Raw genomic sequence first — 26,921 nt, 5'->3', positions numbered from 1 at the left:
GTATAGTGACAGGCAGAACAATTCAATGCTCTTGCACTAGATGGCAGCACCCGTGTAATCATTTTTTTGTCATTTTATACAACAGAAAAATAGCTTTGTATTCAACTAAAAAGGCCAACATTTGACACTTAAAAATTTAACTGTGAGTAAAGATGTAAGATGAGATCATCATCATCTGAGCAACATCATTTTTCGTGACATTTTTCTTTGTTGGTGTGCCGTGAGATTTTTGTAATGTAAAATGTGCCTTGTCCTCACATGTAAGCAGAATGGAAAGTTTCTTGAAAATTCTTACCAAAGGTGTAATTTCATACAGAAAATGCCTTTTTTTTTTTTTTAAATTAGCTATTAAACAAAATATTTTTCCAACAATCAGTCACATTTAAAGTGTTTAAGTGATTGTCAAACCAAAGAACCTCCAATCCCCAAGACCAGTCCTTACCTAAGGTTTTGTATTTTTTATTTTATTTTTTTAAGTTGAGACTTTATTCAAGTTCAAAACGGATAGAAAACAATGTCATTTCGGCTGCTAATTTACACGGTAACAATGTTTGGAAGCCTGAAGCGGCACAAACTTGAAACTCTCATTTATCGATAACCAAAACAACATTGAGGGAACAAAATTTTGCTCCATCTGAGAGAGCTCAAATCTGGGTTCTGGCTTTCTAGTCTGGAGTTTGCATGTTCTCCCCGTGCTTGCGTGGGTTTTGTCCTGGTACTCCGGCTTCGTCCTACATTTGTTTCTTTGATTAATTGTAAACTCTATATTGCCATAAGTGTGAATGTGAGTGAATACTTGTTTGTCTATAAGTGCCCTGCAATCGACTCGCGACAAGTCCAAGGTGGCTACAGAAAATAGATAGATGAGTTTACACCACTTCTATTCAAAAAAACATTTAAATTCTACAGAAACTAGGGGCTATCTGGACTTGTCTGATTTTGTTGTGGGTAATTTATCAAGGTCGAAGGAAGACCCTAGTTTGCTAATAGTAATTCTGAAAGGTGGAGAATCCTTTGGGGTGGCATCTGCAACACTGAACAATACTCTATCTGATTGGACTGTTTGAGTTCTGCGAACTATAAGTCCTGAGAACTAGGAGGTCCTGGAATTTTAAGTGGAAATGCAGCTCGGTGGGGTTCTCCCAACAGAACCTCACTCTGAAAACACTTATGTCTCTTTAGTATTTACACTGGGTTTTCTTTGGGTACTCCGGTTTCCTCCCACATCACCAAAACATGCACGGTAGATTCATTGAAGACTCTAAATTGCCCCTAGGTGTGAATGTGAATGTGAATGGTTGTTTGTTTATATGTGCCCTGCGATTGGCTGGCGACCAGTTCAGGGTGTACCCCGCCTCTCGCCCAGAGTCATCTGGCATAGGCTCCAGCACGCCTGGACCCGAGTGAGGATAAGCGGCACAGAAAATGGAAGGATTGATGGATAGTATTTACCGTTGGACACCAAATAGACCGTTCTCAATGGAGGGAGAGGACCATGACAGATCACCTGACATCGTCCTTAGTTATTAATCTTCTCACGTCTCCTTGATCCTCACAGCAAACATTTATTGACCTAAATACTAACAGCTAATATTGAGTCTGCTGCAAACCCAAAGCAACTCCCCAGATGATCCACCGCTGCGAGGCATTGACTCACTGACCTTCTGAAGTGAAAGCCGCAGTTTGCTGTGCAAAATAAATAAAATAAAGGCGTTCCATGTTTTTTCTTTGCACAGCAACATTGTTTCTAATGAATACACCACTTCTGACGCTTGTCGATGAAGTGTAAGAAGTGTGGCTGCTGAGTGTGGCTCGCTGGCAAAGCCATGTGGGAGCGGCAACAGTTGCTGACAATGAAAAAAATTAATGTTTCCGTCTATTAAACTCTTTATAAAGCTGCAATGTGTATCTCCAATGTCTGCTCAAACAAATGTGAAACCGCATAATAGAGGCACAACCGGTCAAGCACATTAACACACTGGCCTACCCTGGCTCCCACACAGCGAGGCATGGAAACAGAGGAAGAAGGAGCTCCTTTACAACGCCGGACCAAAGCAAATTTGTCTTTGAGCTCTGGCAACAGGCTGTGACGGTGAGGGAAAGGGAGCGATTAGGCAAGAAAAGGAAGGAAGGAAAGAAGGAGGAGAAAACTATGAGACAGCAAGGCCGTGAGAATGACTAGGAGACGATGTGGAAAGGAACAAGATTTAGAGGTGAGAAAAGAGGAAAACAAAACAAGATGAACCGATGAGGAGAGGAAAGGAGAGGAGAGGAGAGGGAACAGGGAAGGAGGAAGATAAGAAAGGAAGAATATTAAGCACAGATTTAAGAGGTTTACTGGAAGGGGCATGATGGAATGAAGAAAAGTGGGAAGCACAAAAGGACGATGTCGGGCTGGCGTCCCTCTTCTGGTACAGGGACTGAAGCCAGCGTTCCCACTGTGGCGGCCCCCTCCTCCGTATACTAGTACACTTCACTTCACCCAGAAGGCCAAACTACTTCCTGAAGCCCCTTGTGATGCTGCAACACACACAAGCATGCACACGCCAAAGAATAATCCTTGAACATTCATGACTAATATTTATAACGGCTGGCCATTCAAAGATATGTCCTTGATCAATGGATAAGAAAATGAGATTTTAAAATCAAGTTGTCAGAATGATACTGCAGAGAGAACATTTTCCAAGATCCAAGAAGAAATTATGTCCCAGAAAAAACAGCTCACAGTTAAAAAAAATTTTTTTTTTTAAAGTACATAAATTCAACTTAGCGGTTCTATGGGAAATGTGACCAGCATGTTCAAGCAATCATTAGCTGAAAACACCCACACAGAGCATCGCAAAGTAGCCCAAAAAAATGGATTGCATATTAATACGTTAACTTCCAAAGTCTTCCCAAAACCTCACCTCAATTACTTTCCCCTCACTCTGTATTATAGGTGAACACATTAACTTGTTCGTTCAAAATGGTGTCCCACAAACCTCGCCCTCTTCCAGTTTGTAATAGCCTAAGGCCTGAATTAGCTGCGCCCTCTGTTGGTTGCTGACAAGTATTGAAATCCATCCATCTATCCATTTTCCATAGCGCTTGCTTGTCAGCATTAGCATTGCGGGTGAGCTGTAGCCTATCCCAGCTGACTTTGGGCGAGTGGCTGAGTACACCCTAGACTGGTTGCCAGCCAATCGTAGGGCACACATAGTCAAACCCTTCAAATTCACATTCACACGCGTGTACAATTTAGAATTGTAGCCTGTTTTTGGAATAAAGACGAAAGCTAGGGTTACCTGAAGAAAAAAATAATAATAATAACACACACACACAAACACACAAGCACTGGGAGAACATGCAAAGCCACAGTCTGGTTTCGAACCCCCAACCTCAGAACTGGGATGCAAAAGTTGCTAACAACAAGGCCACCATCAACTATGCTTAGAGAGTAAGCAACTGACTATACGGCGATCGCTCAAATTACAGAACATTTGACTCAAATTTCAATAAATCAATATGACATCAATTTCTCATGAATTATAACACCACTTAAACAAAGGGAAACTAATATGCTCTCACGAAAATAATTCTCAACATTTAGGACTAATAAAGACTTTTACCACACGAGGCAGAAAGCTACTCGACAAGAATGTTCGTGAGGCAGGCACATGTAATTTACATACCCAACAAACACAAACAAACAACGGCAAGGGAAAAAGCCAAAGCAGGCATCGATCAGAAGCTCGCAGGAACACACGGTCAAGGATGTGTGCCGAGCGCTGTTTAGATCTCAGGACAGACTGAGCCCTTGGGCTTTATGTGCTTTCTGATTTATTCATGATTGTTATGTAACAAATGGAAGGACCGGGGGAAAGTAAGAGGAATGTCGCTCCCACTTCATTCTTTGAGTGAAGGCCAAATTAATATTACAGACATTAGAGTCCATTCACGAGTTACTGCAGCTTCATTATTAAACATTAAGAAATGCACTCAGTGGAAATTACTCATCCTATTGAAAAAGGGTAAAGGTGGTTTTTAATTAAAATCTTAAACGTTAAATTCAAAAAATGTCTTTTTCAGCCACAGCACTTGGTGTGTATTTATTTAAGTGATTGCCAGCGCTCAGACTGACTTCAACTTCAAGTCTTGCATCGAATAATAAAGATTTTTACTGGCAGCAGTCAGACTGAACATTGATTGTCTGTACACCATGGGAACACTTACCAGCCAAAGATGAATTCGGGAATCTCCAAGCTTGGTAATAATGACAGCCATATTCGAGTTTCCACAAATAATACAATACAGAGTGGCCTCAGTTTTGTTCCTACTACGGAGATGTAACCAAATGTGTGTGCTGAAATTTATCAATAACCTATGCTAACGCAGTTAGAATGACACCTCTTGTACTTCGTGATGACGTAATCTTATGCTGCGTCACTAACCTACTCTCAGGCAGTAAAAAATATAAAGTAAATATTTGTGTAAAAATTATTTCTGGGCCATAAATAAAACAATCCAACCAACAAAAGAATGTACGGTAGTAACTGAGCGTGTCGTCTCGTAACATGGGACGAGGTACTTTAATTTTACATTCGTAAGCAAGAAACGTGATAAATCGGGACCCGTCGGAAACCGAGGACCCCAACATGTCGTCTCCAGACACACACTCTCATGCTGGCCCACCTCCCCCGTGCGTCCTCTCTCACCTTGAGGGTGTGATGGGAGTCAAGTCCTTCCCCATGGTCTGGATGACCCGGCGGCCCCACACCCACAAGCCAGCGCAGATGCCCACGCCGCCGTAAAACAGCAGCCAGATGGGAGTGGCGGCGTCCTGCATCACACCACCCTGGTCGTAGATCATCCACAGCGCTACCAACGGTCCGATGGCATTACTGAGGAGGGGGGAGGTTTAGGTTAGTCATTTTGCCGCAGTTTTCACCAATGCAGTTATTCCCAACCACTATGCCGTGGCATATTTGTGTTCAATGAGACATCAGCAGGTGTGTCCTGAGAAATGTATCCAATTTCACTTCATATTGGTCTTAAAATGATTATTTAATACAAATTGTGTATCTTTGTTGATATATCTATGCCAGTGTCATATATTGATAGACAGAACAATTACGTGCTCTTCCACCCAATGGCAGAAGGTACAACTGACCTGTGTAACCACCTGTTGCAGTTCATACAACAGAATAATAGCTTTATTTTCAACTAAACAAGGCCCAGATTTCACACTAAAGTAATCTAAGTAAATTGAGACGAGATTATCATTATTTCAGTCTATATACTGTTTGTGACATTTTTGTTTGTTGGTGTGCCACAGGATTTTTCTAATGTCAAATACGTATAGTCAACCCCCGATTAATTACCCCCCCCCCCAAAGATATAGATAGAACAGATAAAAAAAAAAAACACTCCCAAAAAATAGTTTAACCCCTCACACACGCTTAAAATCCAAATTTAAACTAATGAGTACAAACTTTTTAAGCACATTGTGAACATATTAGAACAGACACAACAACAACAACAAAAACTACAAGCATAAAGTGTATAGAAAATACTGTACATATTGTAGCATCTGTGTGTTACATATTTGTCCTTAGGAGGCGGTGTCCGGTAGGTTGGCGTGTGCTGTCGGCCAGCTGGCTCAAGCTATAGTGGTGCGTCACAGTGTGAGTGAATGGGCGTGAGCTGTGAGCAACAGCAGCCCCACCATGAGAGTGCTCATTGTGTTTGTGTTTTACTCTTCTACCGGCGTTGAATAAAGGCCTGAAAAGTGCATCAGTGACTGTGGCTCTCCTTTCCCACATGTGAGGGCATTACAGTAAGTGTACTGCTAAAACCAATAAAAAACTATCACTATAAACTGCAGATTTCTACGATATAGAGGGGATTTCTGTGAAAGACAAGTGGATGCACCCCCCCCCCCCCCCCAAAAAAAAAATCTGCGATGTAGCAGTTCGCACAGCAATATAGCAGGGTGACACTACATGTGCCTTGGCTCTATTTGGTTGGGAAATACTGCACTAGTGATTCATGTAATGGTCACTTGGCATACTCGCATATACAATACTGGCACCTGACGTCGTTGCCTCCGTGGGCGAAGGAGCCAAAACAGGCGGTGAGAATCTGCAGGAAGTGGAAAAGCAGAAACACCTCCGACTTATCCTTCTCCTCGTGATCCTCCTCAGCCAGGTCATCGAGAGGCACCGGTGCGGACCCCCCTTCTTCCTCGACCCCCTCAAGCTCGGTAGCCAGTTTCATCTCCACGCCGCCCTCCTCCGCCTCGATCTCCGCCTCAGCCACAGCGTTGCAGTAGGACGAGTAGCTGTCGTAGCGTATGCGCTTCTTGGAGTAGGACACGCTGTTGCTGCGCCCGCCGCCGCCCTCCCCGACCAGCTTCTCGCTGTCGTCGCGAGACTCCGTGCGCATTAGCGGCTGCACGGGCATCCCGCAGATGGCTGCCGTGTAGCAGGTGTAGCTGTTGTTGCGACGCAGCAGACGGTAGTTGTTGTCGGGCTGGCCGGCGCCAGGACGCTCGTTGTCATCCATGCGGCCCAGGTGGATTTTGTGCAGCAGGTCTTTATACAGGCCCGAGTCCTTGTGCACCGTGTGGTACACCTGGCCGTCGCTACGCATGTGACCGTCAAAGCTAAAGCTGCCGTTAGAGACGGGCGACTTGAGGCAGCCGTTGGTCATTGAATGGGTGCGGGCTGCGTAATAAAACAGGAAGTGTGCGACAAGGGAAAATAATTAGTCTATAAAAGAGAATTACAAGATAATCAAATCAGTAGGTCAGTCTGACAAAAACCAGATGTTTTAGGTACTGACAAGTAAACATAAGTCTGACTGAAATGATACCAAATCAGATTTCTACATAATGCCGATAGAAGAGTCTAGCAGAGGTGTGTCAAAGGCAAAGGCCACTTAGACAGTCTTCACTTTAAATTTTATAACATGCTAAACCTCGGCCTGAGGGGCAATTTTTTTTTTTATAACTTTGCTAAGTCAACTTCAAAAATAGGTCGACACAAAGTTTCTGCGTTGAAGCTCTGCCCCCCCCCCCCCAAAAAAAAAGTTCCACCCGCAACAATGTTTGCGCCGCCGGAACTCATGTTTCACACAGACATTTATTGCAGACGGACGCAGTGTTGCGCCAGCATTATTAGGATTCCCACATAGTTACCAGGCAGGACACGCCCTGCTCCAATATTACCGGCTGCAGGACATGCGCCACTTCAGTATGATTGGCTGCTGTATCCCGGTAAAACACGCCCTTTTGCTTCCAGACGGTAAAAGAAGTAAGTGACTTAAGTGTGCCGGCGTTGATATGTTTCCCACTAAACCTAAACCACCCTAATCTTAACCTTAACCATCCAAATCACCTTAAGTCCCAATCCTAGCCCTAAACATAACCATAACTGTCTTCTTTGTTTTTATTTTGTACAAATGTGATATGTTTGGGATGGTCTTCTCGTTGCATTCCACTTACCCGCGACGCAGGAGTCAATCATGTTGCAGTTGGGCGTGTCCTGCCTGGAACCTATTTGGGAATCCTAATTATGCATTGGGCCGATGATAAACTTTGTCAAAAACGACAAAGGAGTGTCTGGAAGTGATTTTTAAGACACTGTTAGATGTGTAATGTACAGTACATATAACATGATAAGTGTGAGTGAGTTAAATGGAAGTTAGCGTTTTTTGACCTAAAATGGTAATCGCTAGCGCACTAATGCTAATGATGATTGCTAACGGTTTATCATTTAGCTGTCTCAAGTTCTGCATATAGTTTAAGGATTTAAGTACGTCCCTCATGCATGTTAGTAGTAAAAAAAAAAAAATCAAACACGTGTTAGTAGTAAAAAAAAATATATATCTATATATAAGTAATAGCGGGGGGGAGTTATTATTCAATCACTAACACTAATCGATATGAGAATTGGTTCTAAAAAGATTTGCTAGTGACAGCCCAAGCTAAAAGGAATCAATCCATTAGTGTAGGTAATGATATGCAAAGCAATTATGTGTTCTATATTCAGTAAATTGTACACATTTATAGAAACGGCATGCGATAGTGGTAATCTCATCTAATATAAGACTTGTGAAGGACCTGTGGACACCATGTATTGAGTAACACAAAGCAAAGGGTTCGGAACATAACAGTTTTACCATAAACTCGGCCATTTGGCATGACGGTGCCGCCGTTGGTCAGATTGGTGAGTTCGGTGTTGGAGGTGCGCGCATTCCGCTCACTGCTGCCCCCAGTTAGCGGCAGCACAGCCTCATCTGTGCCCTTGGCCCCAGGCAGCTCTTTAAAGACGGGGCTCTCCTCCTCCTCCTCGGGGATCTTGTCCAGGCTCTCGTCGGAGATCCTGGACAAAGCCTGCTCCTTCTTTAGACGGCCTGGAGAAAGAGAGATGATGGACAAGTCAAAGAAAGATGAGCCCACTGGAAATACAATAGTAACAGCCCCATAGTGATCTCTTGTGTGAAGTGAAGTGAAAAAAATTCAAGCACTTGGCCTGTCAAATTTGACTGAAACTTTATCACTGCTGGAATAAAACTTGATTAACCAAAGAGGGACTGGAAAACTATGGAGCGCTATTCCCATTGAAAAAACAGTTCAGCCATCATATGGTTCAAAGCCAACTAATTCCAGTGCAGACTCCCCCAACCACCCTGTCAAGTTAAAAAACAACCCTCAATCCAAACACAACCTCCAGCCATTCACCACCTCATTTTAGGCGGATGTAGTAATGACCCGATTAACGTCACAGGTAATCCTTACAGTCATCCAGGTCACGATGTGTTTGGATACAGTACTTGGCCTCATGTGCAGGGTTAAAAGCGAGTCCTGAATTCTCGACTGGGAGAAATTCTCACTTGTTCTGCTCTTTAGCTCAATTACAGGTGCATCTCAATAAATTTGAATATTGTAGAAAAGTTCATTAATTTCAGTAGCTCAATCACACAAAGTGAAACATATACAGATTAGTAACATAATTTCTATATTAAAAACATTTTGATTGTTTTTTTATGTAATATACACATTTCTTTTTATGTGTGTTACAAATGAAAACCCCATACTTCGGTTTTCATCCGTAAGCTTAATCATCAAAAGTATAAAAAATAAAATCATACTTCACTCTGTGTGTGTGAATCTATATAATAAGAGTTTTACTTTTTGAATCAAACTACTAAAATCAATTTAGTTTTTCACTTTATTCAAATTTATTGAGAGGCAGTAACCCTAATATGAAAGCACTGCGTTTAACAATCAAGATATACAAGCAAAACAAACACTATTTAGGGGATTTGGCAAGAAGCCATCAGTGGGTGTTGGATACCTACTTGCTATTTTCCTCTTCATCCAGGGACAGACGAAGATCCAGACGAGAGCTGCACACACCAGCGATCCGGCCAAGGTGATGAGAAAGATGGCCCACACCGGCAGCATCTCTAACCCCAGCACTGCAATCGGCCCGCATATGCCACAGTCGAGAGGAAAAAGAACGTGGTGTCAATATACGACTATCTCCATCTATCAATATTTTTGTCACACCTATAGTTGGAATTTTGAGCGAGTGAATTACAGTAGCAGCATCGCCTATTATGACTGACGTGATAATTTGATTGTACATTGGTATCAGACTACACGCAGATCTTACATGGAGCTCCAGTGTACATGATGGAGAAGGTGTTGATCCCAATGGTGGTGGCGTAGAAGAGAGGCAGCGCTCGCAGGCCATTGGGAACAGAATCTTCCTATAGAGATAAAGAGAGGAACATTTTCTGGTAAGAAGACATGCTTTGTGTTATGTAATCATAATGATTGTAATTATTATTACAGATTTGAGACAAAGAAAGTGAACAGAACTTGAGGAAACACGACCAACCTAACCGGTGGAGAGTACTTCATTTTCAGGTTGTGAGATTGGGATAACAAGCGATGACGTCAAAGCAGCACTGCTCACTTTGGCAAAACATGTTTGCTCTTGTGATAAGCCTGATACATGACTCTCAACAAGTCAAATATAAACCTTAAATATTAACACTCAAATATTCTCCTTCTGCGATGTGCAGAGACGGCCAAAACACAGACGAGCTCATCCTGAGTTTGACCCGCTGATGCCGTCAGTCTGATTGAGCCGGATCGTCCTGTGAGTCATTCATCCCGAGATCGTGCCGTCGTGACCTTACAATGAGCCGCCACACGTTTTCCTTCCTTGTCTGCCAGAGATTGCTTGTTATGTAACGCGAGATGCGCTGATGTTGCCAAATCAAATGGATTTTATCAGTGTTGAAGCAAGTTTGTGTGTGCCCTTGTGCACGTGCGTGCCTGTTTTTAAAAACATTTTTTTTATATAACTCCAGATACACAGTAACTCTAGCAGTTTAAGTAAGGATCTTAAAGCCACACGTTTCGATTTGATTGACTGCACTTTTACAGCAATAGGTTCTCACCATAGGCAATGTCACTTAACTATAAAAAATAATTTCTCAAATTGTTGGTGCGAACCCATTTTAACAGTTAATATGTTGAAATCGGTTTTGTTAAAAGACAATTTCTCATGTTTAACCTGTTGTTTTAACACACTAGAAAGCCTAAATGTATTGCATCAGGGAGTGACCAATTGTTTATGACACTGTCTGTGTAAGTACCATAAGAGTTGTAAACATGACAACCAGGTTTTTTTTTTTTATTTCTTTTTTATTATTATTTTTTTTATTTTAATAATTTTTTTTGTTTCCTGTAAGCCAGTTCAAATGAAAGTGTTCCTTTAACAGTTAATAATATATTGAGGGATTTTGAATCCTTCTTCCAACTCAAGGGGAGACTTAAGATTTAAGAAGAATAAAGGGATCCATACTAACCCTCTGATGGATTATTTACTTGATTAAGAAGTGTGTAAAAATTCCAACAACCCACCTTGTTGAGAATGGTATTCCTGATGAGAAGGAAGAGGACTCCAGACATGAGTCCAGATAGCAAGGGGGAGATGAACCACGACGACACTGCACACAGAGAGAAGTGATCAGAATAGTAACACACTCAAAAGCACCAATTGTAGTACACGCTTTCTATATCACATCGACTTGTATTTGTCTTTCTGTTCAGCCCACGTGACCTCGGGTCAACTCCTTATGCACGTTCCCCACGCCTCTGAAAACAGACCACGCTAAGCCACGTGGGGGAGGTAACTCTTGCAACTCACTCGGTGGATTGTCAGTCGGAGAAAAAAAAATAAATTCCCCGCAGAGAGTTTCACAAAAACTAAGCTAACAACTTCAAGAGGATTTACATTACCGATCTTAACCAGCTGCATCCACTGGACGCCCTTGGTGCCTATGGCGACCATGGAGAAGCCGATAGTGGCGCCCACAATGCAGTGGGTTCCGGAAATGGGCAGTTTGAGGAAGGAGGCGATGAGCTGCCACACTGCCGAGCCTGTAAACAACACACAGACGTTAATCTATTTAAAGCATTCAAACAAAACGTGGGGTGGGTGGATGGATGTGAATGTGAAAATCTGAGATTCACCCACTTAAGTATTACACCTCACACTGACTAATCTGGGCAAAAGTGAAAAAAATGGAAACATTCTCATACTCATTTGTAAAATTCATCAATTTGGTTGTGGCGCTGATCATGTGAAACAACTGACAGTACAACAGGTGGACCCTTGGCTACAGCTAGTTCCTGAACGGCGACCACATACTGAAAGTTACCTCATGTTCCTTGTCGTATAGTGACCTACCTCGGTCACCTTGGGTCAGAATATCGTTCAAGTTAGGGGTCTTCCAGACAATGTCATGTTTTCCATGAAAACACACAGTTGTATAGATACACTACAGCTCAAAAGTTTGGGGGTCGCTTATAAATTTTCTTATTTTTGGAGATTTTTTCTGTTCTTAAGTAATCAGCAGTAGAACATGGGTTGGTTTCACCAAAAACCGGTTTCTGATCAAAAAGCGAAGAAAATGTGTTTTTTTGTGAAAAGCAACATGCCAAGCAAAGACTCTGATGCTAATATTTTTTGTTTTTGTGAGTGAGCGACACTGACTCACGGCGTGACTCGTGTTGAATGTCAAGTGGCTTTTTTACGTTCAACATTCCCTCTATGAACTGCGTCATCTTTTCTCACGATCGCGACACACACTCCGTTTACACCATACATATACTGTACATACTCTGTTTGAGTGTGAGGTGCTTAAACTTGTCCGACTTCCAACATGTTGCCATTTCTCATAATCAATGTAAAAGATGAGATCCACCCTAATTTAATCTAATCTTTATCTTCTATTCAAAAGCTGTGCTGATTTTTAAACCAAAGCAATGCATGGCGCCTTCTATGGGGATCTGTTAGTCATTACATTGGTTTACAAACCTGAATTTCACAGACAAGCTGGGCGAGACACTCTTCCACGCCTACCAGTTGAAAAACATACTTGACAAATGTATACGTCGGTGGCAGTAAACGGTTGGATTCCAGTTGACAAATGTTAAAACTGTATTTCTGATTCATTTAATGTTACCTAATTGACAAAAAGTGTTTTTTAAATGACTCTTCTGTGTTGACTTTGATTTCTAAGTGACCCAAAAAATTGGGAGTGTATGTTCAAAACAAATAGGCTCTCAGAGGAATAATTGAAGAAAAGGTTTGATTGAAGACTGCTACATAATATTTGTACTGATTTGCCCCCTTTTACCTCAGCTACCCCATTCCAAAATGAATAGGGTTCTGTCTGATATGTAAAAGACATATCAACCAACTAATAGTATCTTAATATTTGGGTCACCTTAATTAGTTAAATTAGGAACATCTCTCAATATAATGCAACAGTACACTGCTACAAACTACAGCCATAACAATGAACATCTTTTTAAATGAACACCTCTGTGACAGTATCATAAAAATGGAACATTATTGTCTTTGTAAGGGCAGAATATTTGATACAGCACAAGTCAATATTGGGGCCGGTCACTGTAATGCCTGAATGTTTGTATTAGATTGCTTGAGAAATGCTGCACAAAGACAAAAAATAAAATAATACCTCTACAGACAATTGCAAATTGTGTCTATGGTCTCCATCAGTTTAAGGGTAGTCAAATAATTAATTGTTAAATAGCTGCATGCCTGCTACATCTGTGGTAACTTACCGACCATGGCGCTGACCTCGCCTGCCATAAGCACAGGCACCGTCTCGTTGTACAGGTTGACGTCGATGATGCCTTTGCGGATGGTCTCGCCCACTTTAGCCCCCAGCAGCATAGAGCCCACCGTCTCAAAGATGGAAGCGAGGATACAGGCCTGCTTCAGCGTGACCACGCCGGAGCCCACCGCCGTACCAAACGAGTTGGCCACGTCGTTGGCGCCCACCGAAAAGGCCAAGATGAAGGCAATGATGAAGCCAAGAATTACCATCCACAGATACGAATTCAGATCCATTTTGATATGCTTTCACCCGGAAGAAAGAGAATAAAATCTTAAATATTCTAAAAAGGGAAAGAGCTCCGCGCGTGTTCTTGGCTGCTTGCGGAGGAGTTGATAGGCCCGCTCCTTTTCTTCGTCCCCTGGTCAGAAAGAGCTGGAGGGGTGGAGCACAGCTGTTAACTAAGCTTTTGGAGTTGAGTCCAAAGATTAGAGACTAGTGATGCTGGGTGCAGAGAGCATTCCATATTTTAATGTGAGACAGCCTGTCCGCACTTTCTCTCACCTGCAAGAGAAAGGAGAGACGGATTAGCCGAATGAACCGTGACTTACTTTTTAACAGCATCAGACCAGATCTGACAACAAACCCTTGTGACTTTCCAGAAAAGCTAAAAGGGTGGGAATACTGGGGAAGTGTACATTTTAAAGGAATCTGTCTGGGCAATGATGCAAATGACTGTCTTGACATGGCCGCTCTCTGCTATGGCTCAGAATTATCCATAAATAAGTTCTGGAACCACACCAAAATTGTTTTTTTTCCTTGGCACTGATGCTGGTGCTAACAACTTTAAGAGGTGTCCAAGATGGTCCACTTCTATTACAGACCACTTAAGTACTGTAGAACAGTGTTTCCCAACCTTTATTGAGCCAAGGCACATACTTTATATCTAAATAATGATGACCCCATCTCAATTTACCCACTAATGAAATGATGGAAAGCTGCACTCGCAGGTGGCATGATTTTTTCTGCAGTATGAATGGCAACAGATTGATAAACGGATTTATCGTACCGTCTGTCGTCTAGTGGAAGAATATTTCATTGTTCTGCCTGTCACTAAACATTGCTGGCATACATAGATGAACAAACATTACTTCTTCATTACTTGTGGTAAATGAATAATGGTTTTCGGAACACTTAAGTGACACTGGATAAATCCCCACACTATTGCACACTCATCTGCACACTTAAGGTCAGCATTAGGGGTCAATGGGGAAAGTTAAGTATCAGTTAATCAATTAATTGTAATTTTTGTATATATTTTTTTTTAAATGGGGAGGGAGAATGTCTTTCTAAATGTTCCGAACTCCTGTTTTAATTCCAGTGTTGTATTGAGCGTAATACTGCCGACTGGAGGAGCTAGTGGATGTAACTCAACTTCCCATAGATGATGTCAGGTTGTACTTTGAACCAGTGGTTCTCAACTGGTCTGGCTTCAGGAACCAGTATCACTCCTTATCAACAAGCAGCGACCCAAGTCAAAAAAAGTTTTCTCCAATTTGAAAACATGTTGCAGTTTGAAGCTGAGACATATTACAAAATATCACCGTGTGCCAGTAGCCACGAAAGGTTTAATGATAAGTACAAACCAAACAAAAGGTTACCACCGTACTTAGTCTTTTTCATTTATGCTTTATATTTACAGCCTCAAAGTAGGGTTGGGAATCGTTTGAATTTGAGTGATTCCGGTTCCGATTCCGGTTCCTTAGTTTGATTCCGGTTCCAAACGATTCTCGATTCAGATTCTTTTAGGGGGCTGGGTCAAAAAGTTTGCAAGGTTTAAATAAAGGGTGTCCAAATTATGAACTTCCACTGTCTTAGCAGCCCGCAGCCTAGACTAATATGAACATTTGACTCGAGGTTCTTTATAACCAATATCAAACCTATGGACTAAAAGGCAAATGTGTGTGGAACTAACCCAATTGACTTAATATTCATTAATGAATGGTTCAGCTAAAAGTTAAATATAGCATTGTTAGAATAGTTATTTAAACTGTTTTAACTATTTTATTTCACTCGCCCAGTTGACTGAGCGTTGACTTCACTGACAGCACTGGTAAAATAGTTATTTTAAAATAGTTATTTTAACAATGCTATATAGCTGCCCCTGTATTCTGTTTCGTCAAATGGTTTATATGTGGAAGTTTTAACTTGACTTCAATATAATCTGTGTCTAATCTGTGTTGCACTGAGGCGACTGGTGATTCATTTTAACAAAGTTAAGACCCACTTTTGTACGCCGCCCCCGCTGCCGTTGGGCACAAGCCCGTCATCGTGCCCGTTCTTCTTCGTTGGTTTACGGCGCTTCTTCGTTGCTTTTCGCCAGTTCTTCTTCACGGCTGGAGGACTAGGCATCGAAACTGGTAGAACCGGTACGTTAGTCCCAGTTCCAATCGGTTCTCGATGCCCAACCTTCACTCGAAGTGTTTTTCAAACAAATATGTAATGTATTTATGCATTTATTATTGCGCTACCATTGGTTAGTGATGGACTAAGGTAATTTAAGACTTGCTTTAAAATCCGGGTTTGTCGCCACGGCAGGAATGGAACTCCATCACAAACCAAGCACCCCCCCCCCCCCCCCATTTTGTACTTCATTTTGCTTCACCAATGAATTTTACACTATTTTTTCAATTAGAATGTAATGATAGAGAGGCTGACAATGATACTGAATCTGATGTAAAATTAGAAACAAACATAATACTGCTTTAATGAGCCGAACGCACCATTGCCTTCTACGGTTGTGTCAATTGCTCACAGGGAGTGTTCCATGTAAACAAGTCGATAAGCTCAGCATGAGCTGTGCTCATTGCGAGTGGGGGCGCAAGCAGTAACTCTCTTCCTCACAGGAGAGCTCCATCTGGAAATACTGAGGTCACACACTATTCTTTATCCCCAATTGGACCACAGCACACACATAAAAGCTAAAGTGGCTTTGATTGGGAAACCACACTGGATCAGTATGTGCCATCTTGATGGATGCACAGGGTTATTTAATTCTTCAGTTAAGTTAAAATCTGAAGCGTTTAATTTTCCCTGCTGCAGTGAGGGTTGTAAAGAGTGCTTGGGGTTTGCTGTCAAATGTCTAAAAAGGCTGTAAATTTAACTGACAAAGTAAACTATTATTACCTTTCCCACAGAGACAGACCAGCAAAAAGAAGCTGTCTCCAGACTGGGCTAGAAGATGCTGTGAATGACAATCCTGTCCGTCAAAATGATTGCCACTAAACCACATCGAGTTAATAATTTACAGCCAGGTGATATAGCTCCCTTGAGAAGGTTTCAACACTTCCTGTTAAATTATGATGAAAGACAGAATGCTGTTATTCCCAACGGGCAAGAAATACCAGACTTATACAACATTTCTATCTTTATTGGATCATGCCGACCTGTGCATCCTGACGAATCCTGACTACTCGTACATCACTGCTCTTTGTGTTTCCTGCCTCCATGTATCCAAAGCTCCTGGGGCACATTTCTTCTCGTCGATCTATTTGACCTTGTTTTCCATGCTAGCAGCTGTCCTGCAGCTACACACGCTTACGGTATTTCAACTACATTTATAGTCATGTGATACTGAGTCGGATGGAAATTGTATTAGACTGGTTAGAGCGTCTGCCTCACAGTTCTGAGAACTGGGGTTCAATCCCCGGCCCCGCCTGTGTGGAGTTTGCATGTTCTCCCCGTGCCTGCGTGGGTTTTCTCCGGGCACTCCGATTTCTTCCCACATCCCAAAAACATGCATGGTAGGTTAATCGATAACTCTAAATTGCCTGTAGGTGTGAATGCGAGTGCGAATGGTTGTTTGTTTGTATGTGCCCTGCGATTGGCTGGCAACCAGTTCAGGGTATTACCCCGCCTCCTGCCCGATGATAGCTGGGATAGGCTCCAGCATGCCCGCGACCCTAGTGAGGAGAAGCAGCTCAAAAAATGGATGGATGGATGTAGTACATTTTTTTATTGAACTACTGAATTAAATTAAGTCTTCCAGGATATTTATTAAGATACACATTTATGAGGGGATTTGTTGTCTGACCTTCAGCATATTCAAAGAAACCTAAGCAGACTCAAGGTCAAGTACAGTGACTGCTTGATAAGAAATTGGAAACTCATGCAGGTGTTTGAATACAATATCTTTTTTTTTTTTTAAATGAATAAAATCTTATGCAACCTGCATAAATGCCCTTCTTTTATCAAGCAGGGACCTTCTATAGAGAGTCTAGTCATAAAAAGCTTGTAAAATATTGTCAGCCCTGGCAAAAAAAAAAAAAACAGAAAAGGACATTCAGAGAATTTGTTTAAGAATGCAATGTGGGAGTTCAAGTGGCGTTGAAGCAGAAAATTAAATATCATCAAGCAACTCAAATATGAAATAGAAAACTTTGTCAGGTAAATTATAATAATATGCACTCACTGGCCAAAACATAAGGCACAAATGTACAATAGAAGGAGAATTAACCAGTGTGAGGATAAAGCGGTATAGAAAATGGATGTTGCATCAACAAATCTGGTAGTATTTAAACAGCTTTCCGTACGATGCAGTACAGTTGTACACCACTGCTCACTACAACCACAATAAGAAACATCTCGTTACCGTAAATTAGTATCTCTCCAACAGTGTCAGTCAACACCAAACATTATTATCCTGTACGACATTCCTGCACGACCACTGTCCGAGGTGCTGATGCTGACAAAATCCATGTTTACACAACACAAACTTCTGTATTTGGGTGCGGCAGCTGTTCAAAAAGGCAAAGCTGATTATCCCGCAATCATTGGCGGCTGCCTGGTGTCGCTTCGATGTTCGCGATGCATAATTTTGTACTGTAGGTGCAGAGTTCATAGTCAGTTAGTGATAATTGACTTCTCTGTGTTTGTGAGCCAATGTTTTCACATTGCAGGTGATAAGAAGTATAAGCCAAAGATGCTGGTGGTGTGTTGATGAGCTGCCGTCCTGTCCTGAAAACATGAATAAAGAGCACTTGAAAGTGACAACAAGCTCTTGAGAATTATTTTTGGCACAGCCAGCTACATTCTGGAGGTCAAAGAAGGAGATACAGCCACATAAATACACCCTTCCGAACATGATTTAAGCTATCTGTTCATCCACTATATACAGAAGCAGTGATGGAAAAAGGCTCAGACTTGGGAAAATTAAGTTGCAACTCTGCCTCATCACTGTTGCCTCTGACAGCCAGTCGGGAGCTGCCAATCGCTCCTTGTTCCCTCCATTACACTGTACAACAAGACTTTAAGGCTTGCAATTGACTTAATTTGCTCAGTATGTGCGTAGCTTTACAAAAAATAATGTCCTGACTCCAGACTAGCTTGTTAAGCTAAAACGTCAGCCTCTGGAAGCACGCGCCGAGCAAACAATGCGATCCCTCCTCTCACTGTTTGTAGCACAATGCTCATTAATCTGCCCGAGATGCCACTGCAGCACCGCCACTACAGCTGGCGCAAAACACAGTGTCACGAGCTCGGGCCTGCATTGACGCGCGGCAGCACCGTCCTCTCCGGCCCCGCCTCCCCTCGTTCATCTGTGGCTGAACGCTGAAAGGACCAGAAGCGTAAGTCGCATGCAGCACAGGATAATGACACACGGCCTTGTTGTGATACACCTGACATCCAAGGACACTGTAACAGATGGCTTACTGAGTTGTGACAGAGATGTGATGAAAAGAGAGCGAGGGAGAGAAATCCGGAAAGTCAACTCCACTCACCTTCACGTGTCCCCACATCTCTAAGAAAGTAATGCGGGTGAAGACAATACAGCAGCGTTTGGAGGGAAAAGAGCCACGGGGGGTGGACGTAGTGGTTGACGGGGGATAAGCTGGAAAGACAAAACCCCAAAGGAGGCAGCGTGTGAGGCTGACAGGAAAGAAGATGAGGAGAGAGAGAGAAGCTGATGACAGGAGCAGTGAAAGGAGGCAGGATAGAGCAGGAGAGTCAGAGTGAGACTTCAGCAGGTTGTGGCGTTGTTGCAGGAGTGGCCGAGCAACAGAAAGCGAGAGAAAGAGAGAGAGAGAGAGAGAGAGACAGAGAGAAAGAAAATCAGAACCGAAACGAGTCTAGACAGCCTTTCCAAAGGATAATATTCATGTTGAGAACACACGGCGGCCAATGAGTGGCTGTTGGTGTGCAGAGAGGGTGGACGGGAGAGAAGGAGGTAGCCAATGACGGCGGAGTAGTGTAAACATGCCAGGTGATTGTCTGTGTGGATTGCGAGAAGTGTTTGCTGGATGAAGGACACTGAAAACCACAACTTTTCATTCTAAAAATAATAGTGTAGATCTCTGAGGATAGCAACGTTGTGGATCAGTTAAATTCTACAATTGTACTGAGTATGGGTACTTTGTGTGTGTAGAACTGGTTGTTCATAAATTCCATCTTGAAGCAGTGGAGGTAAATCTGAGGGCAGTACTTGGCTGCCACCTGAAGAGGTACTGTTGTTTCACTCAACTAGTTCCCATTCAGAAGAAGAAAAACATCTGCGATGGGAAGCCCCAAAACTATCCATCCATCCATGTTCTGTACCGCTTTTCCTCACTAGGGTCGCAGGGCGGGATGGAGCCTATCCCAGCTATCTTCGGGCGAGAGGCAGGGTACACCCTGAACTGGTCGCCAGTTCATATCAACATAAAACCATTCACACTCAAATTCACACCTACGGGAAATTTAGAGTCTTCAATCAACCTACCACGCATATTTCTTTGAGATGTGTGAGGAAACCGGAGTACCCGGAGAAAAACCATGGAGCCATGGGGAGAACATGCAAACTCCACACAGACGGGGCCGGGATTTGAACCCCAGTCCTCAGAACTGTGAGGCAGATGTGCTAACCTGTCGGCGACCGTAGCGCCAAAACTTAACAATGCTAAATTATTCATCTTCTTAAATAGCCCTTCCATTCTGTATGCCTCCATTTTGTTATTAGCATTCATACATTATTCAGCTATAAATGAAGGAAACTGTTGAAAAGGGTAGTTAAAAGTTAAACAAAACTGAATCTGCCCCTATAACCAGAATGTAATGGAGTCTTCTTCTTCAGTTTAGTGGGGCTGAAACGATTAATTGAATAGTTTGAATAATTCAGTTGCAAAAAAAATTCAGCAAAATCTCTGTTTTGAAGATTCGCAATGATAATATCTCAAGACGCACAAATCTTACTGTAGACACACGCACCACTCTGTGTAAAAATTAGTTGGCAAGATTCCGGCGAGCCATGAAGAAAGTCCAAAGTTTGGGATCATTTCACATTTAAAGAAAGTGCAATTTGTCCAGAGCAAAGCAGAACTAGCTAACGTATCACAACAGCACACGTCTATGAATGCCAACACATGGTATTAAATGTTAGGTTATTTAATAAAGTCTACCAGTGCTAGTTAGAAGGTATTGTGATGATCCCGCAATTACTCAAGAATAGACACAGCTATCTGTGCACTTTCAATCACTTTGTTGAACAAAACAAACACGTAATAAGCACATTGATAAACGCGCTGGTACGGACACAACTGACACCCAGGTACACAACAGTATACAGACTGGCTAACAGTTAGCCAGTTAACAGCCAGCCGCTAACCTGAGCTCACAACAGCCAATTCTACACTCTCATTCGCTGACTCCCACATCAGTCACGAGGCCAGGCCCCACCGTATAAAGCCACACACACACACACACACAAAGTCACTGATATAATAGTGTGAAACTTGAGGCTGGTGACTCCAAATGGACAACAATACTTCAAATGTGCATTTTGTTGTTCAATAATTTCAATAATCAATTTTAATCCGATTACTACATAATTGGTAGCATAATTTCCATCCATCCATTTTCCATACCGCTTATCCTCACTAGGGTTCCGGGAATGCTGGAGCCTATCCCAGCTATCTTCGGGCGAGAGGTAGGGTCAGTAGAAAAACTATTCAATAGCTGCAGCCATACGCTTTAGTATTTTTTCTGTAATTATGCCAACAAACAGTCATTAAAACATAAGCTCCTTGGGGGAAGTAATGATGCTGATGTTGCACCATGTAGTAACATTGTCTTGGTTACGCAGCCTCATTGCACACGATCACACACACCATCTCTGCCACAATTGTTCCTTTCACTCACACATTGAGAACAGTGTGCCTCTATGTCGCTTGTTTCGTCGACCTGGCAAGCCCTGAGTTACAGCAGGGTCGTCATTCTCCAGACAAAAAGCAGAGTCTGGTTTGCTAATGCTTAACAACTATGTGAGAGGAATACTTCACTCCCTCTGCGAGAGCCCGGCATGATTAACTAACCTGTCAGAGGTGTTTTTCCCCTCCAATCCACAACTCTGTAGTATTTTACAATTTATGACAGATATGAATCCATCTAATCGAATGATTTATGCCTTGCTGATTCTTTCCCAACTTCCACACAAACGTCGCCCCAATTCAACCATATAACCAAACCCAAATGTTACTTACATACATGACAGAAGCAAAGGTATTTGTAGGTCCAGTCTCCGCTTGCTTCTCTCAGCCTTCTAAACGGACATTGATTTGTCTGAGAGTTGTTAGCCGGTGCTCCCGTGGCTCCTCTCCCTCTCGGTGCCCCAACTGGCCCTGCCTGCTCGAAAGCCTTTCTGCGTCAGCTGCACCTGCTGACTCTGACTCTGTGCTCCGCAGCGGGAGGGCGCTGTCGCCTACGAGCCAAGTGCACGCACATGAACACACACACACACACATATACATACACGCTGTGCTGTGTTATGATCAGTCAGGCTCCATGTGCAGGAGGAGGAGGAGGGGTGGTGTTCAAGAATGACAACAACACCATGCATGACTGAAATAAGCATGTCTGTTTCAACACCACCTCCAAAGTCTCCACACAAACAGACACTCTGCCTCTCACTTGGTCTCACCGCAGCCGCTTGACTTTTCCCAAAGACTTTATTGACTACTCCTGTTGCTTTCTCTGTATAGCAGACATTTTGCACCTGGTCGAGTGCTAACATAAACCTTCTGATGCAACCAAACAGGGATGCAATTGACCTCGTTCTGAACAACAACCTGCTGTAATATGCAAAGCTTGATATAAATACTGTTCACCGTTGTATATGTGATATAATCTTAATGTTGACTTTGGCAATTAATGTGATGGATACTACAATGGCGCAATGTGCTGGACATGCAAATACAGCCCTATGGGGGGCACAAGCCAGTAAAAACGCAAATGCAGAAGGTTGCGTCAGGAAGGGCATCCGGCTTACAACTTTGCAAAACAAATATGAGCGAGAAATGGAGGGGTTATTTTGAAGAAAGAGTTAGCTAAGAATGTCTTGGAGGTGAAAAGAGTATCAGATCGGGTGATGAGGCTGAAACTTGAAATTGACGGTGATATGTATAGTGTTATTGGTAGCTATGCCCCACAGGTAGGATGTGGACTAGAGAAATTCTGGAAGGAGCTAGACGAAGTAGTTTTGAGCATCCCAGACAGTGAGAGTGTCGTGATTTGTGCAGCTTGTAACGGACATGTTGGTCAAGGAAACAGGGGTGATGAAGAAGTGATGGGTATGTTTGGCATCCAGGAAAGGAACTTGGAGGGACAGATAGTGGTAGACTTTGCAAAAAGGATGGAAATGGCCGTAGTGAATACTTTCTTCCAGAAATGGACGGGAACAGAGGGTAACCTACAAGAGTGGCGGTAGAAGCACGCAGGTGGATTACATCTTGTGCAGACGATGTCATCTGAAGGAGGTTACTGACTGTGAGGTAGTGGTAGAGGCGAGTGTGGCTAGGATGGTGGTGTGTAAGATGACTGGTGGTGGGGAGGAAGATTAAGAAGACAAAGGCAGAGCAGAGAACCATGTGCTGGAAGCTAAGAAAGGAAGAGTGTTGTGTGGCTTTTCGAGAAGAGGTAAGACAGCCTCTCGGTGAATAGGAGGAGCTTCCAGAGGTCTGGACCACTACAGCCAAGGTGATTAGAGAGACAGGCAGGACAGTACTTGGTGTATCTTCTGGTAGAAAAGGGGAGAAGGAGACTTGGTGGTGGAACCTCAAAGTACAGGAAATCATACAAGAGGATAGCAAAGAAGAAGTTGGACACTGAAAGGTCTGAGGAGAGGCGAAATGAATACATGGAGATGCAGCATATGGCGAAGGTAGAGGTGGCAAAGGCCAAACGAGGCATATGATGAAATGTATGCCAGGTTGGACAATAAAGAAGGAGAAAAGGATCGATACAGGTTGGCCAGACAGAGGGCTAGAGATGGGAAGGAATTGCGGCAAGTTAGGGTGATTAAGGATATAGATTGAAATGTGTTGACTGGTGCCAGTAGTGTGCTGGATAGATGGAAATAATACTTTGATGAGTTGATGAACGAGGAAAATGAGAGAGAAGGAAGAGTAGAAGAGGCAAGTGTGGTGGACCAGGAAGTGGCAATTATTAGTAAGGGGGGAGTTAGAAAGGTACTAAAGAGGATGAAAATTGGAAAGGCAGTTGGTCCTGATGACATTCCTGTGGAGGTATAGAAGCCTCTAGGAGAGGTAGCTGTGGAGTTTTTGACCAGCTTGTTCACTATAAATTCTAGTGGGTGAGAAGATGCCTGAGGAATGTATGAAAAGTGTGCTGGTGCCCATCTTTAAGACCAAGCGTGATCTGCAGAGCTGTTGGAACTATAGAGGAATAAAGTTGATGAGCCACACAATGAAGCTATGTGAAAGACTAGTGGAGGCTAGACTCAGGACAGAAGTGAGTGTTTGCGAGCAACATTATGGTTTCATGCCTAGAAGGAGTGCCACAGATGCATTATTTGGCTTGAGGGTGTTGATGGAGAAGTACAGAGGTCAGAAGGAGCTACATTGTGTCTTTGTAGCTCTAGAGAAAGCCTATGACAGTACCCAGAGAGGAACTGTGGTACTGCATGAGGAAGTCTGGAGTGGCAGAGAAGTATGTTAGAATAATACAGAACATGAGGGCAGCAGAACAGTGGTGAGGTGTGATGAAGGTATGACAGAGGAATTTAAGGTGGAGGTGGGACTGCATCAGGAATCAGCCCTGAACCCCTTCCTGTTTGCAGTGGTGATGGACAGGCTGACAGATGAGGTTAGACTGGAACCCCCATGGACCATGATGTTCGCAGATTACATTGTGATCTGCAGTGAAAGCAGGGAGCAGGTGGAGGAATAGTTAGAAAGGGAGGCATGCACTGGAAAGGAGAGGAATGAAGATTCGCCGAAGTAAAACAGAATATATGTGCATGAATGAGAGGGGTGGAGGGGGAAGAGTGAGGCTAAAGGGAGAAAGAGATAGCAAGGGTGGATGACTTTAAATACTTGGTGTCAACAGTCCAGAGCAATGGTGATTGTGGTCAGGAAATGAAGAAACAGGTCCACGCAGGTTGGAACGGGTGGAAGAAGGTGTCAGGTGTGTTGTGTGACAGAAGAGCCTCTGCTATATGAAGGGCAAAGTTAATAAGATAGTGGTGAGGCCAGCCATGATGTACCGATTAGAGAGAGTGGCACTGAAGAGAGTCTCTAGGAGTGACCAGGTTGGTTGGATATGATTAGAAATGAGTTCAACAGAGGGACAGCCAAGGTTAGATGTTTTGGAGAGAAAGTTAGAGAGTAGACTTCGATGGTTTGGACACATCCAGAGGAGAGGCAATTGGTGTTAGAGAGGCAGATGCAGGAGATAGGCTTAATGGAAAAGGATGACATCCTGCGGCGACCCCTAACGGGACAAGCCAAAAGGTAAAGAAGATGATGTGTAATTTGCTGGAGTGGCAGTTGCGCAATTGCTGCTTTGACTGTGATGTACTCGAACATGCCCACACTAAAATTTTTAAAGAAATGATCAAGCTTTTTTTATTTTCAAACTCCAAGAACGCCTTTGTCAGGCGAACAAATGGCCAAAACGACACATCCCACTATAAATGGTCTCCTCTGATTGCCCCTTTCCCAAGATATTTCAGATTAGATTTTCTGTCCTTTAATTGTCTGAATGACACACCAACAAGAACTTTCATCTACGAAAACCAGAAGATCCTGCAAATTATCCAGTATCACATCTGAGCTTCAAGTTTTGATGACTATGGAAATGCATTATGGTGTATAACATTACCCATGGCTAGCCATTTTTCACCATCTTTGCAGCTCAATGCACCATCTCAGTCAGCTGTAAAATGTGTTCATCGTTATGGCCATTTTCATCCTTGTTAGCACTTAGTTTCATTTACAAACTGGTTGCCATCTTTATGGAGGTGAAATGCTCTTGACTACCTGTCCTATTAAGCCTATTAATGAAAACATGAGAGAGGCATCCCATGTAACAGATTCAATTTTAGTTTGGCTAATGGCAAGATAACAGACCATTATCTCACTGTCACCTTGTGATCACTCTGCAGCTCAACCCCTAATTTTAAAATGTAATCTAAACTTCTAACTTTGATAGAAACCTACATTACATGCCCTTTTTCCAGCCTTTTTAGAGTTTATATGCAAAATGACAGCGTTGTCGTAAATGTCTATTTCAAGAAAAAGTCTTTGCGTTGCATCAGTTACAAACACAAACCGAAAACAAACAGAAAAGGTTTGGAGTGATTACAACCGGCTATAGTGTCACGCTCCAAACAATGGACCAATGCCGGCAGCCTTAGCAACAAACAGGAGCGCCAGCCACGTTACAACAGCAAACAATAAACTCTGCTCCACAGTGCTGACTAAGTTATGTTAAAATAGTGTTTTAAGGTCAGCTCTCTTTGGTTTCACTCGCCCACTCCAAAATGGCAAAGTGACTTCTCACTTTCGACTTTTTTTAAGTAACACCGCTGTCCTGACACTGTGTGTATGTGTTTGTTTGTTTGAGAGGGGGTTTCAAAGAGCATCCAAATAAGACTCTGAACAACGTGCAGTGGAACCTTTAAGGTGGAACACAAAATGTTGTGGGACGGGACGTCGGCCATCTGTTTGGATTTAGAATTTATTTCCTATTGGAAATAATGGGAAGAGAAAAAATCGTTGGGTCAAACTGTCGCCATCATAAAACCTTTACTAGCTGTACAGGCAATGTTTAAATACTAAATTTTTCCTGAATATTTGGTTCGGCTTTGGGTCCGAATTGTGAAACTAGTGCATCTTTTGACTTCCTCTGTAAAATCATGCTGTGCACTACAAACCATCAGCGTAGACACACATTCATAAAAACACAGGCCCGTCGAGTGTCGACTATTCCTACCCTCTGAGAACAAAGCTGGCTCAGGTATTGACCAACACTGCAGGGCAGGCCCGATTCTTTTTATAAGACAACTGGCACAATTTCTACCTACCAATAATTGAGCCTTCTTACAAAAAGGGGGGTGTCCAGTTTTCATCTTGTTCTCTCTCCTACTTCCATGTTCCTGCATGTCGGAGGCATCTTACCCTGAAAGGTCTTTTCCAGTAGCACTTCTCTTCCAAGAATCGGTGGCGGTACAAACTGGAAAGCTTCACGCCTTCTCCCCCCGTCCTCCTTGCTACCCACTCATGAGTAGGTTGTGTGTGCACCAGAGAAATGTTAATCTGGCTCTGGCCTCATAAAAACAGCAGCACCAGGAAGTTCAACATACCGACCTGGTTTTCCAGAGCCAAGACTGGTAATCTAGGACCGGCTAGACTCTGTATGAACATGTGTTACTGGGGCCAAGTGGCCTGTAGAGAGATGGTAGATGAGGTGCAACATTGAATAATGACATTTCATAGCAATGCTCT

At 42.9% G+C, this 26,921-nt stretch overlaps 1 protein-coding gene across 6 annotated transcripts in view; it reads right to left on the bottom strand.

The window, feature by feature from the left end:
• slc20a2 (solute carrier family 20 member 2) overlaps window positions 1–26,921 on the bottom strand; it is a 60,566-nt gene that overhangs the window by 12,783 nt on the left and 20,862 nt on the right. For 3 of the 6 annotated variants that reach the window (XM_061767469.1, XM_061767470.1, XM_061767475.1), the window contains exons 2-9: window positions 13,154–13,710; window positions 11,300–11,440; window positions 10,922–11,007; window positions 9,660–9,756; window positions 9,343–9,462; window positions 8,161–8,394; window positions 6,071–6,704; window positions 4,695–4,880 (exon numbers count right to left, since the gene is read on the bottom strand). In XM_061767469.1, the coding sequence (XP_061623453.1) occupies window positions 4,695–4,880; window positions 6,071–6,704; window positions 8,161–8,394; window positions 9,343–9,462; window positions 9,660–9,756; window positions 10,922–11,007; window positions 11,300–11,440; window positions 13,154–13,442 (1,787 nt within the window). In that variant the 5' untranslated portion in view covers window positions 13,443–13,710. Of the gene's footprint in view, window positions 1–4,694; window positions 4,881–6,070; window positions 6,705–8,160; window positions 8,395–9,342; window positions 9,463–9,659; window positions 9,757–10,921; window positions 11,008–11,299; window positions 11,441–13,153; window positions 13,711–18,926; window positions 19,285–21,659; window positions 21,985–26,921 lie in introns of those variants that run through there. The other 3 variants (XM_061767471.1, XM_061767474.1, XM_061767472.1) reach the window with 3 other exon arrangements.

This window comes from Phyllopteryx taeniolatus, chromosome 3 (assembly GCF_024500385.1).
Source record: "Phyllopteryx taeniolatus isolate TA_2022b chromosome 3, UOR_Ptae_1.2, whole genome shotgun sequence".
NCBI lineage: Eukaryota > Metazoa > Chordata > Actinopteri > Syngnathiformes > Syngnathidae > Phyllopteryx > Phyllopteryx taeniolatus.
The sequence above is the reverse complement of the archived record's forward strand: the minus strand, read 5'-3'. Positions and strand labels throughout refer to the sequence as shown.